The sequence below is a fragment of the Chiloscyllium punctatum genome, chromosome 40, assembly GCF_047496795.1.
Source record: "Chiloscyllium punctatum isolate Juve2018m chromosome 40, sChiPun1.3, whole genome shotgun sequence".
Lineage (NCBI taxonomy): Eukaryota > Metazoa > Chordata > Chondrichthyes > Orectolobiformes > Hemiscylliidae > Chiloscyllium > Chiloscyllium punctatum.
The window spans coordinates 22,165,356-22,179,961 of NC_092778.1; the positions used below are offsets into that span (position 1 = coordinate 22,165,356).

At 43.8% G+C, this 14,606-nt stretch overlaps 1 protein-coding gene across 4 annotated transcripts in view; it reads left to right on the forward strand.

Annotated features, from left to right (window-relative positions):
- The window catches only part of LOC140464425 (uncharacterized), a 409,548-nt gene that overhangs the window by 267,634 nt on the left and 127,308 nt on the right, over positions 1–14,606 (forward strand). For all 4 annotated transcript variants that reach the window (XM_072559463.1, XM_072559465.1, XM_072559466.1 and 1 more), the window contains exons 40-42: positions 3,406–3,635; positions 8,576–8,737; positions 12,466–12,543. In XM_072559463.1, the coding sequence (XP_072415564.1) occupies positions 3,406–3,635; positions 8,576–8,737; positions 12,466–12,543 (470 nt within the window). The remainder of the gene's footprint in view (positions 1–3,405; positions 3,636–8,575; positions 8,738–12,465; positions 12,544–14,606) is intronic.

The window sequence follows — 14,606 nt, forward strand, 5'->3', positions numbered from 1 at the left end:
ATTTGTAAAAACCCTTTGGATTCTCCTAAACCCTATTTGCCAAAGCTATCTCATGTCCCCTTTTTGCCCTCCTGATTTCCCTCTTAAGTATACTCCTACTGCCTTTATACTCTTCTAAGGATTTACTCGATTTATCCTGTCTATACCTGACATATGCTCCCATCTTTTTCTTAACCAAACCCCCAATTTCTCTAACTATCCAACATTCCCTACACCAACCAGCCTTTCCTTTCACCCTGACAGGAATATACTGTCTCTGGACTCTCGTTATCTCATTCCTGAAGGCTTCCCATTTTCCAGCCGTCCCTTTACCTGTGAACATCTGCCCCAGTCAGCTTTTGAAAGTTCTTGCCTAATACCATCAAAATTAGCCTTCCTCCACTTTAGAACTTCAACTTTTAGATCTGGTCTATCCTTTTCCATCACGATTTTAAAACTAATAGAATTATGGCCGCTGGTCCTAAAGTGCTCTCCCACTGACACCTCAGTCACTTGCCCTGTCTTATTTCCCAAGAGTCGGTCAAGTTTTGCACCTTCTCTAGTAGGTACATCCACACACTGAATCAGAAAATTGTCTTGTACACACTTAACAAGTTCCTCTCCAGGGTAAAAACAATGACTGCAGAGGCTGGAAACCAGATTCTGGATTAGTGGTGCTGGAAGAGCACAGCAGTCCAACCAGCATCCGAGGAGCAGCAAAATCGACGTTTCAGGCAAAAGCCCTTCATCAGGAATAAAGGCAGTGAGCCTGAAGCGTGGAGAGATAAGCTAGAAGAGGGTAGGGGTGGGGAGAAAGTAGCATAGAGTACAATAGGTGAGCGGGGGAGGGGATGAAGGTGATAGGTCAGGGAGGAGAGTGGAGTCGATAGGTGGAAAAGAAGATAGGCAGGTAGGACAAGTCATGGGGACAGTGCTGAGCTGGAAGTTTGGAACTAGGGTGAGGTGGGGGAAGGGGAAATGAGGAAACTGTTGAAGTCCACATTGATGCCCTGGGGTTGAAGTGTTCCGAGGCGGAAGATGAGGCGTTCTTCCTCCAGGCGTCTGGTGGTGAGGGAGCAGCGGTGAAGGAGGCCCAGGACCTCCATGTCCTCGGCAGAGTGGGAGGGGGAGTTGAAGTGTTGGGCCACAGGGCGGTGTGGTTGATTGGTGCGGGTGCCCCGGAGATGTTCCCTAAAGCGCTCTGCTAGGAGGTGCCCAGTCTCCCCAGTGTAGAGGAGACCGCAATGGATGCAATAAATGATATTAGTGGATGTGCATTTTAAAACTTTGATGGATGTGGAAGGCTCCTTTAGGGTCTTGGATGGAGGTGAGGGAGGAGGTGTAGGCGCAGGTTTTGCAGTTCTTGAAAACTTTGATGGATGTGGAACTATAGCATATGTATCCTGGAACATTAAGCTGCCAGTCCTGTCCCTCCCTGAGCCATGTTTCAGTAAATGTTATGATATCCCAGTCTCATATTCCTAACCGTGCCCTGAGTTCATCTGCCTTCCCTGTTAGGCCTCTTAAACATTGAAGTAAATGCAATTTAATTTATCAGTCCTAGCTTGTTCTCTGCTTTGTCCCTGCCTGCCCGGACTGTTTGACTCTCTTCTTTTCATGGAGTCATACAACACTGAATCAGACCTTTCTGTCCAACCAGTCTATGCCACCCATAATCCTCAACTGAACTAGTCCCACCTGCCTGCTCCTGGCCCATATCCCTCCAAACATTTTCTATTCATGTATTTATCCAAGTGTCTTTTAAACATTGTAACTGTACACGTATCCACCACTTCCTTGGGAAGTTCATTCCACACATGAGCCACTGTGTTTTTAAAAATAAAGTTGTCCCTCATGTCTTTTCAAAATCTTTCTCCTCTTATATTAAAAATACATCCCTAGTCTTGCAATTCCCCCACCCTAAGGTAAAGACACCTGCTATTCCCTTTATCTGTACCTCTCATTATTTTATAACCTCGATTCAGGTAACTTCCCAACCTCTTAAGCTCCGGTGGAAAAAATCCCAGCCTATTCAGTCTCTCCTTTATAACTCAAACCTTCTATTCCCGACAACATCCTGGTCAATCTCTTCTGAACCCTCTCCAATAATATCCTTCCTATAACAGGGAGGCCAGGCCTGGACACAGTATTCTAGAAGAGCCTCACCAATGTCCAGTACACCCTTAATATAAGGTCACAACTCTTCTCCTCAAAGGTGTGAGCAATGAAGGCAAGCATGCTGAATGCAATCATCTTGATCTCATCTAGTTTCACAATGGAGATTTTCCTAGCTCAGTGGAAAAGGGTTATCCCCAATAGAGATATTACTCTTGTGCTGTAAATATGTGTCTCTGACATTAGGATTGCACAACTTGTGTAGAAATTTAGATCGTGGGATCAGCTTACAAAATCCAAAAGAGAAAATATTGTTCCTAAGATCTGCCTTGTATTAGACAGCCTGAAATTTCTCTAATGCAATGTACTGATTTACAATGGAGGACAAAACCTAAAGGAAACAATTACCTGTCTATTCAAGCTAGGTGGCAAATTAATTTAAATAAATAAAAATTATCTTTACAGGCTTTGTCTGCTGAGATACAGTTCTAAGGATGCTAGCAGTCCTTCCTTACTTTACTAAACTATCCAAGATGGTCTAGTAGAAGTTGGCATTATCCGATGTAGCAGTGAACTGTCCACACCTTGAAGGTCACTGTGCTATTGAGTCACTGTTGGGCACCGGTCATACTGTACAGCAACTGGGCTCAATGGCCCTTGGCTGGGAAAGAGTGCTAATAGTATCCAACACAACCACAGAGTTCAGAGATGTTCATGGTATGAAAACAAGATCCAATATGGCTCCAGCACACTTTAGCCAAATAGACTGCTTTGTCTGAATCCTAAGTTCATTTTTAGAGATGGCCAGGCTTTGACTTTATTGACTCATTCACGGCAAATGGGCATTGCTGAGTTACATTTACAGCCCAGCCCTAATTGCCTGGTGAAGAGCTTTGAACCAGTGCAGTCCATTGAAGAGCTAGGTAGACCCATAGTGTTATTAGGCAGGGAGTTCCAGCATTTTGACCCAGCGACACTCAGGGAAGTATTTCCCAAGTCAGGTTGGCAAATGGCTTGGAGGGGAATTTGAAGGTGGTGATGTCTCCTTGTATCTGCTGCCCTTGTCCTTTTAGATGGTAGTGGTTGTGGGTTGAGAAGGTGCTGTCAAAAGACCCTTGGTGATTTGCATCAATGCAACTTGTGGATGGTACAAATTGCTATCACTTGTTTTAGTGGTGGAGGAAGTGAGTGGTTAAGGTGCCAGATGTGGTGCCAATCAGTTGGGATGGGGCCAAGCTTGTTGAGTGTTACCAGTAATGTCTGTTGAATATCTTTATGAGCATCAAATTAACTCTGGATTCTAATGGTTAGGTTTACCTGCTGATGGGAGACTCTCTCTGAATTATGATCACGTGAATAAGAATCGTGCTGTTATGATTGAAATGCAAAGTGGCAGTAAACACTTACAGGCCTCTGTTGAAATGGAGAGAACATTTACTGGTACCCCGACCTACCAGCTAACCACCAATCTGCTGCACAGCGTGGAGGAACTGAGACAACTTGGCCTTCCATTCTCATCCATTGGAAGCTATCATTATCAGGTGAGTTGTTGGCCTCTCTGTCTGTTCCTCCACCTCTTGTGTAGTTATGAATAATGAACGTAAATAATGACCTCTCCATTGCCTTCTTATTCGACTTCCCGTTATCAACTCTTCAGATGTTCAGCAGTTGAAGTTTTCACTTGCAGTAAGACCCACATTGGCTTAATTATCCCTTCCCTGGAGGTGCTGAGAGGGAAAAATATTTGAGCAAGATTGTCCTGGAGAGAAGCTCAATTCCTTCTCATCAACTCTGCAATTAAGTGCTGATGAGAAGGTCCTCAGGTGACCTTCTCAACTTGCCAGTAATTAAGATCCTTAAGTGGTCCGTTAATAGCTACTGAAGGACTACAACTCACTATCCCCATGACCAGGTGCCTTTCTAATGGGAAGGAAAAGTGGCTAACTTCCCTACTGAGAAACCATGGCAACCTACATGCCAGGTAAGGGGAGACTTTCCCTTCTGGGGCATTTGGAGACGCTTCTGTTGGGCAGTTTAGTATCCTCTGAAAGTCAGACCGTTACCCTTGCTTCCCAGCCACCGAATCCTACCCCACCCTAACCCCAAGAAAAAAAATTTACCTTCCTGCCCACTGCATCCCCTGAGGATTGGGCCTGGACCACTGGGATTTCAGAAACTAACCTCTGAAACGAAAACAGAGAACCCTGGAGAAACTCAGCGAATCTGCCAGCTTCTGTGGAGAGAGAAACAGAGTTAATGTTTCAGATCCAGTGACCCTTCTTCAAAACAGGCTACTGGCTTCTCTGGCTGGCACTGTCATAGCCTGTGATCGGCAGAGATACTCGCTCTTGTCCATCTGTCCTAATAAGCTGGTGGTTGGTTGAGTTAGCTCGACAGTTGGGGAAGTCGTCACCTAACATGCTGACCCCCCCACTTCGAAATAATATGGTAAAATTCTGCCATTCGTGTCTTCTCAGTCCTTCCCTAGTATTGGCAGCAGCTCTTTCAAAACTTTATTTTGGATTTGAACATTGTGCATGTTCCTTTCATCTGAGTTGCTCCATCTCGGTTTTCACGACCTTGCTGAAGACCCTCCTCTTAAAATGCCTCATTGATTCTCTACCTTACTGTTACCACCACTACCCGTTTTCCTCATGATTAGTTCCTAAAGTCCTTCTCGTCACGTGTTCTCTGACTACGTCCACACAGGAGGAGCATTAGACAACAGTGAATTATCATCAGTATCTCGGTAAAATATCGTCAGATGTCGTACCAACGCGTACATTGGTCAAGTGCAGCAAATTGTCAAAACTATTAAATTTAAGCACCAGTGAGTATGTACAGGCATGTTACATCCCATAAATATGATTCCATAGCCCATTATGTCCACATGTTAAGTGTGAATACAAAGTTCGGATGAAAGTTAGTGAATTTAGCAATTTAAAGCAGGCAAAATAGTGGACAGGCCCAGCAATTTGGGTAGGGAGGACTTGTGTACAGTTCTAGGCACCAGGGAGTAATATGTGCCATTAAGAGATGGCAGGAAAGGGGCAAGATGGGAAAGCTGTCTGCCAGCATAATTTCCATCCTTTACCAACAGCGCCTATTATTTTGCATAACTGCCTTTACATCTCAATGACACTGTTTTTATTTGGATGCCTTCCACAAGACTTTTCAGAGGAAAAAAAGTCTCCAGAAAATTAATCCACACCTGTTAATCTGAACCAGGCTGAGAATAATACATTGGTTTTGATAAATGCTCCATAGACAGCAGTTAGAGATTTCAATTGGACAACGATCTTCATGCTGTTAGGAAGGTGCAGCTCCCTGAATGGCTAAATGTCAAACAAATGAATGTTAGGTTACTATAGGTCAATTGCAACGGTGGTGTCAAATAAAACAAATTCTGTCAGTAAATATGGAAACTCAATTTGTATATGCTGCTTAAAAGGGAGCTTTGAGGTTTGAACCTCCTAATCTGCAAACTGTGACAACAAGTTTATTGGACAACTGTCATCTCCCTCAAAAAACTTAGAAGCAAATGATCCTGCCAGCAGGTAGCTGTGTAAAAGTAAATTAGCAATATCATTGCTCCTTGTTTATTTTTCAATCTATGTTGATAATATACAGGTATAAAATTAGAAACAGGAGTATGCCATTCAACCCCTCAAGCCTGCTCCACCATTTGTTAAGATCATGGCTAATCTGATTTTGTCTCCGTTTTCTTGTATACCCATGATTCCCTTTCACTTATTTGTCATTAAAGAGTCATCAAACTCTCCCTTAAAATTATTCAATGATCCTGCCTCTACTACTCTGTGTGGAAGAGAATTCAACAGATTAAAGACCCTGAGAGAGAAAAAGATTTCTCCTCATTTCTGTCCAAAATGGGAGTACCCTTATTTTTGAACTGTGTCACTGAGTTCTAGTTTCTCTCACAAGAAGAAACATTCTTTCAGCATCCACTGTGTCCAATTCTTTCAGGCTCTTTATATATTTATTAAGATCATCTCTCATTCTTACAAACTCTAATGGTTACAGATTCAATCACCCAATCTGTTTTTGTAAGATAACCCTTTTATTATAGCAATTGGCCAAGTGAACTATCTCTTCACTGTTTCTAAAGCAATAATGTTTCTTAAATATTCTGCCAACTTGCAGAACGCTTCAAGAATATTTCCGGAACACCCACACCTATGAACCCCACTGCCCCATGACCAAACATTTCAACTCCCCCTCTCACTTTGCCAAGGGCATGCAGGTCCCTGGGCATCCTCCATTGCAAACCCTAACCACCCGATGCCTGGAGAAAGAATGCCTCATCTTTAGCCTTGGAATCCTACAACCACACTTTCTTCAATGTGAATTTCACCAATTTCCTCATTTCCCCTCCCCCCACCTTGTCCCATTTCCAACCTTCCAACTCAGCACTGCCCTCATGACCTGTCCTACCTTTCCATCCTCCTTCCTACCTATCCATCCCACCCTCCTCTCTGACCTTTCACTATTACCCCCCACCTCCATCTACCTATCGCACTTTCAGCCACCTTCTCTTCTCCACACCCCCCCAGCCCCACTCCCTCTCATTTATCATTCCACCCCTTGGCTCACAAACCTCATTCCTGATGAAGGGCTTTTGCCCAAAACGATGATTCTCCTGCTCCTCGGATGCTGCCTGTACATTTCTAGCACCACACTCTCGACTCTGACTGCTGCCTCACAGCACCAGAGACCTGAGTTCAATTCCCACCATGGGCGACTGTCTGTGTGGAGTTTGCATATTCTCCCCATGTCTGCATGGGTTTCCTCCGAGTGATCCGGTGTCCTCCCACAGTCCACAAAATGTGCAGGTTAGGTGAATTGGCCGTGCTAAATTGCCCGTAGTGTTAGGTGTGAGGGAATGGGTCTGGGTGCATTGTTATTCGGTGGGTCGGTGTGGACTTGTTGGGCCGAAGGGCCTGTTTCCACACTGTAAGTAATCTAATCTAATCTAACATTTGTGACAAGGACGCCACAGATTGCTTTCTACCACCAAGTTCTCTTTATTTAAATAGGACACTGTTTCTGTATTTTTTCCAGCCAAAATAGGCAACTTCACATTTTTTCACATTATACTGCAGCTGCCAAATTTTGTCCTATAACTTCAGCTTTCTAAGATCTCTTTGCAAATTCCTTATGTCCTCTTCATACTTGATCCTTTTATCCAAGTTATTGACACAGATTGTAAATTGTTGAGGCCCCAGAACTGATCCTGATGGTACTTCATTTGCTGTCTTGAAAAGTACCCCTGTTTACCTAATCTCTGTTTGTTTCCTTTTAACTAACCAATCCTCCATCCATGATAATATGTTGCTCCCTGCGCTATGAAATCTTATTTTGTGATGTGGCACCTTGTCAAATGCCTTCTAGAAATCCCGTACATCCTGTCCACAGGTACCCGTTTAGCTGTCTGTTATCTCCTCAAAGAATTCTCATAAATCAATCAAACACAATTTCCCTTTTGCAAACCTACGTTGACTCTGCCTGATTATATTGAGATTTTCTAAACACCTTGCTATTACCTTCCCTTTGACCGGTGTTAGGTTAACTTGCCAGTGGTTTCCTGTTCTGTTTCTGTCCTTTCTTAAATAGATGAGCTACATGGCCAATTTTCCACACTGATGAACGTTTTCTAGAATCTTGGGAATTTTGAAAAATTAAACGAATACATCATCAATCTTAGCAGTTCGCTTTTTTTAAGAGCCGAGCACAAAGGCAATCAAATTGGAACTAGCTGATCTGTATTTCTTGTGGTGCTGTGCTATAATTCACTGGGGGGTCAAATTTAGCTCAGTTGGCTGAATGGTTTGTTTGCAAAGCAGTATGATGCCGACAGCATGGGTTCAATTCACCTGCTGAGGTCACCATGAAGGACTCTCCTCAACCTCTCCCCTTGCCTGAGGTATGATGGCCATCAGTTTAAAGCACTACTAGTCCTCTCTCTGTAATGTAAGAACAGGTAAGACTCTGATGACTCACTATAATTCACTCAGGGAATCTAGGTTTCTGTAAGAACATGCATGTTGTAGTCTGGAGCTTTGGGTAGTGATGATAGAGGTTCCAACATTGTTTCTGTCAATGCTAACCAGGAACGTCCCTTGATTATTGAGTCTGGTATGTCTGGAAGGATGAATGTATCTTCCTTGATATATTGTGTGGAAGCCACAGATCATAACTAGATGTCTGCACGATTTCAAATTCCCAACACGATTATTTAGTAAGGGATTATTGCTATTAGGGAATAAGGGGAGAATTTACAATTAAGGTGCCTGCTTTACTGTGAATGTTTACTTAAGGTTATTGACCTAATATGGCATAAGGACCTAGATTCCTAGTTGGCTATGTTCCATTTCCATAATTCCATCACTCATTGTCCCTCAAAATGCATGTTATGGTATTTTTTGTTCTTTTGTATATAAATGTCTGTCTCATCCCCTGACAGAATCTCAGGAATGGATACATTTCTAATATAAGTGTGAGACTGGAGGAGCAGCATCTCCGAGCAGAGATAGAACAGAAGAGCACTGCAAGGACAGGGGAGATCTTTCTGTTGTTTAACCACAATGTAGAGGCATTGTCTAAAAGGATACCAGGAACAATTCAGGTAGGACAGCGAATGATACACTGTGCTCATCATTTTCCTAAATATTGTACTTCCTTACACCTTCAGTGTTATAAATCCAAGTTCATAAATCCACCCAGGCCCAAGGATGTAATTAAATGTTAATGAAGCAAACCTTTCCTGATTACTAAATCTGCCTTGTAGAAACAGACAGGCAGGAGGCTGGAAGAACACAGCAAGCCAGGCAGCAGCAGGAGGTAGAGAAATTGATGTTTCGGGTTCTGAAACATTAACTTCTCCACCTCCTGTTACTGCCTGGCTTGCTGTGTTCTTCCAGCCTCCTGCCTGTCATCTTTGGATTCCAGCATCTGCATTTTTTTTTGTTTCTAGAAACAGATAGCTATATATCTTACAGTTCACAGCTCCTTATTTATTGCTTTTTTTCCTGTTTCCTGTTACATTGAAAAGTAAGGTGGGACTCATGCTCTAACCGATGTTTCGGGCAAAAGCCCTTCATCAGGAATAAAGGCAGAGAGCCTGAAGCGTGGAGAGATAAGCTAGAGGAGGGTGGGGGTGGGGAGAAATTAGCATGGAGTACTCTATGCTACTTTCTCCCCACCCCCACCCTCCCCTAGCTTATCTCTCCACGCTTCAGGCTCTCTGCCTTTATTCCTGATGAAGGGCCCGAAACATCGATTTTACTGCTCCTCGGATGCTGCCTGAACTGCTGTGCTCTTCCAGCACCACTAATCCAGAATCTGGTTTCCAGCATCTGCAGTCATTGTTTTTACCTTCATGCTCTAACTGCACTTTGTCCTAATGCAGAGTTCCCACCAGGACTATTCATGTTATCTGGCCAATTTGTGGGTATATTTAGGAACTTAATGAGATATTTTAGTTGGTATTTTTAATAATAATACTTTGAATCTTTCTGTGGTAATATGTACGTAATTTTAAATTATTTCAGTCAGAAATTTTTATGAGTTCAAAGAAATTAAGAATCAAACAGAATGAACCTTTTCAGTGCAATTACTGTGAGAGACTGCTACCCTTGAAAAATGGCAATACATAGTGGCAGTGATGTGTTACAGTTCACTTAGTGAGTTATGTTGCTGTGACATTGTACTCTTATACAGGCATGTTGCAGCATGGAGCTAAAGTTTACCAGTTTATAATGGTACTGGCTTCAACATTTTGTCCATCACACAACTGCAACATTTAAAAGGCATCTGGATGGGTATATGAATAGGAAGGGTTTGGGGGAATATGGGCCGGGTGCTGGCAGGTGAGACTAGATTGGATTGGGATATCTGGTCGGCATGGACGGGTTGGACCGAAGGGTCTGTTTCTGTGCTGTATATCTCTATGACACTACAACTCTGTGACATGATATCATCACGCAGCCAACTGTGTGATGATATCCCATTTTTACTCCCTGTCACTGATGTGTGTTTTGAAGGATTCGCAGTGTGATCCTCAACCTGTTTGACATTATGAGCGTACGCTTCATGGACATCAAGTCCTATAATAGGACTCACAAATGAACCTCTGGCTCAGTAGAATGGATGCTACCAATTGCAGCAGAAGACCTATAGAACATTGTCCAGCAGTACAGCTTTGAGGCAGCACACCTCCATGTTAATGGTTTATTGATTATGTTGTTAATGATACACAGGGGAAGGGCATTGTTTGATTCATGATTGGGCTGAGGTTAAAGGGTTCTCGTGGCACTATAGTAGTGTACCTATCAATGGGCCAAAAGACCTAGGTTAAAGTCCCACCTACTCCAGAGGCATATAATAGCATCTCTAGGCTGAGGTTGCATTCTTGTAGTGCAGTGGTACTGTCTCTACCTTGAGACCAGGAGGCCTGAGTTCCAGTCCCACTGCTCCAGAGGTGTGTCAAAACATCTTTGAATAGGTTGCTTCGAAAGTATCTGGGGTCACAGGTTCAATCCCTGTACTGGACAGGAGGCTGCATGTACAAGTTGCCCTAATTGTCCAAGTTGTCTTAACAGGTCCCACCCCTTTTCATGATAATCCTCTTACACTTAATATGCTTATAAAAAGTCTTGGGGTTTTCCTTGATCCTATTTGCCAAGGAAATGTTGTGGTCCCTCTTTGTCCTCTTACATTCTCTATCCTTTTGAAGGTCCTCCCCTGGTTTTAACATGCTGTACCTAACATATACTTCCTTCTTTTTCTCAAACTTTCAATATCCCTTGACAGGCCTCCTCCTTCAAGGACCGCAATTTTCCCCCAGACGTGGTCGACGATGCCCTCCACCGCATCTCTTCCACTTCCCGCTCCTCCGGCCTTGAGCCCTGCCCCTCCAACCGCCACCAGGACAGAACCCCACTGGTCCTCACCTACCACCCCACCAACCTCCATGTACAGCGTATCATCCGCCGTCATTTCCGCCACCTCCTAACGGACCCCACCACCAGGGATAAATTTCCCTCCCCTCCCCTATCATCGTTCCGAAAAGACCACTCCCTCCGTGACTCCCTCGTCAGGTCCACACCCCCCACCAACCCAACCTCCATTCCCGGCACCTTCCCCTGCAACCGCAAGAAAAGCAAAACTTGCGCCCACACCTCCCCCCTTACTTCCCTCCAAGGCCCCAAGGGATACTTCCATATCCACCACAAATTCACCTGCACCTCCACACACACCATCTATTGCATCCGCTGCACCCGATGTGGCCTCCTCTATATTGGGGAGACAGGCCACCTACTTGCGGAACGTTTCAGAGAACACCTCTGGGACACCCGGACCAACCAACCCAACCACCCCGTGGCTCAACACTTCAACTCCCCCTCCCACTCCACCAAGGACATGCAGGTCCTTGGACTCCTCCATCGCCAGACCATAGCAACACGATGGTTGGAGGAAGAGCACCTCATCTTCCACCTAGGAACCCTCCAACCACAAAGGATGAACTCAGATTTCTCCAGTTTCCTCATTTCCCCTCCCCCCACCTTGTCTCAGTCAAATCCCTCGAACTCAGCCTTCCTAACCTGCAGTCTTCTTCCTGACCTCTCCGCCCCCACCCCACTCCGGCCTATCACCCTCACCTTGACCTCCTTCCACCTATCGCATTTCCAACGCCCCTCCCCCAAGTCCCTCCTCCCTACCTTTTATCTTAGCCTGCTGGACACACTTTCCTCATTCCTGAAGAAGGGCTTATGCCCGAAACGTCGATTCTCCTGCTCCTTGGATGCTGCCTGACCTGCTGCACTTTTCCAGGAACACATTTTCAGCTCAATATCCCTTGACATCCAGGATTCCCTGGACCTGCTGCTATTGCCCTTCATTCTTCAAGGAATACGTTGATCCTGAATTCTCATTATACTAATTCTAAAATACTCCCACTTTCCAAATGTGGACTAACTGCAAGTAACTGCTCCCATCTATATTTTCCAGATCCTGTCTAATTGTATCAAACTTAGCCTTCCCCCAATTTAGACACTTCGCTTCTGCACTATCCTTATCCCTTTCTATAATGACTTTGAAACTTAGAGTTGTGGTCACTATCCTCAAAATGCTCATTCACTGAAACCTCACCCACTTAACTGGCTTCATTCCCTACGATTCCTTGGAGTTGTTCCAGGATTTTGGTACTGTAGTTGAAAAACACATACTGTTGAATGACCTTAAACAGGCAATTGGGCATAGGAGCTACTTTTGATTATTCATGAAGAAGTCTCCCTTGCTTCCCTACTGTTGTTAAACTGTTTGTTTATTTGCCTTCTTTGTGTGTCTTTACAGGTAAACTGCAGCGGAGAGGCTTCTCAAAGGCTGCTTCTGGGACACTGTTCTGGAGCAGTGGCAGGCAAACCCTTTGAGGTACAGATTTCACTTACAAAGCCAGGACGCAAATATTGCTCAATTCTTGAGCTTAGGTACCGCAAGCAAGGCCTTAGTTTTGAAGGTTGCTTGAATTTGGTGCACAGGCAGGAGATAAGAGCAAGACTTGTTCACTCTTCCACATTATTGCAGTCTTTGGGTTTCCCAAGTGAGACACAAGTGATGACCTTTCACAGAAACACTGCAAGTAAGCACATGGCCAAATTTCACCTCATAGTTGATGGACATACAGTTATAACAGTTGGGGAATTATCGATGCAGCCTTACTTTGGCTGCTACTGGTTAGCCTCCTATTTGAAACCAGGTCGTCGGACCCCTCACCATTCTGTGGAGGTCAAAGGGCTAGTGAGGCCCAGAGGTTGTGATATGACAGGATCACTTACAGTATCATCTAAGAATGTATTAATGACAATGAATGTTACTACACGATGCACAGATTCCTATGGTGCTGAAATCAAATGGGAGCACAAATCCAACAGTGCAAGGAGTAAAATGGAGAAGATAATTTCCTTCCAGGCAGTTGGGGAGGCAGAGCGTAATCTTTACTCAGGTGGATTTGCCCTGCAAAACAATGAGAATTACCTCAACACCAGTGGAAAACTTATCGCATTCAAGAACAAAGCCAAATTAACCTGGACGATGAACCAAAGGATGAGAAGCTTACAATCCCTCGCGATTCCTGAAAGTATCCAAGCTGAGAGTATGGCTTACTTCAGAAGTAATTCAGTTGGAACAGCCACAGAGATTGTATTTGACAGAAAGCCTGTCCGTTTGAAACTGAAAGCAGGTTGGGGGAGAAAAAAGCGATTGGATTTGTTTCTCCGACATGCTGTTCCAACTTGGACAAAGATAGGGATACCCACCAGGAACAAGTTGATTGCAACAGCTACGTTTGTCAAAAACATGGATATTATTCTGGAAGGTACCGCTGGGTTGTGCAGAGTTGCTGCAAGTGGGCAACTTGGCAGAGGCACCTTTACCAAGTGGAAGCTACTGGTTGACAATCAATGTCCTGACTTGGAGGTAGAAGGAAACATGTGCCCAACTGGGCTCATTTGTTTCAGCAATTTAAATTTTTTTCATTCCTCCTTTATAGTTCTGGGCTGATGACCCAAAGCTGTGCTGCCTCAGTTCATTAATCAAGAACTAACAGGCTGAAACTGAAGCTGCTTCATTTGAATACTGCAATTAAACATAAACTGTGCCAACGACTTTCTGGCTACGTTATCATATGGTTTTATTTGCTTGCAGAATAAAACCACTTCCCTGACAGTTGTTGGATATAATGATTACAGCTTTCGACTAATTATCAGCAGTGTTCTGACAGTTATACAAGAATTGGACATGACCAATTGATTTTCTGATCCTGCTGGTGTTAGTGTTTGTAGAATTGGACTTAGTCAAACCTACACTGCAGTCAGCTGTGCGGTGATTCCCTTAAAAGATCAAAATCTCAAACCTCTGAGAAACTCTGTCATTTCAATGTTCTTCAACCCACTGCTGACTTATGGAGATTTTTAAAACATGTTGCAGATTCTCCTGATAACTCTTGCTGATTTCAGGAAGCATTGCTTCTGTACTTATGCATATCAAGCTAAATGATTTTAAAGTCTGACCATTTTATTAGTACGTATCTCTTATAGAGAGAACTGGCAATTTTGGCTTGGATTTCTAATGTGATCTTAACCTGATCATCCATGCATTATCTGAACTAGCGCAGAAACCAGATTTCAACTGTTTAAACTGCTGAGTCACAGCCAAATGTGCAAGCGAACGTTTCTCAGTATTTGTTGGTGTGGATTTTCTGATTTATAGAAAGTGCTACCACAACTTGACTTGATGCCAACTTTTAGCTTTGTACTGAAGTCACCCTGGAAACGATAGATTTCCAACATAGAATATCACAAATATGCTCACTAATAAACTGGTTTACACATTGGATAAGGGGTTTCTTTATCTGTGCTTTTTTGAAACCACTTTCCAACATTCGCATTAGTGCATGTGTCAAACTGTTATTGCAATCAATGCTAACAATTCTCCTG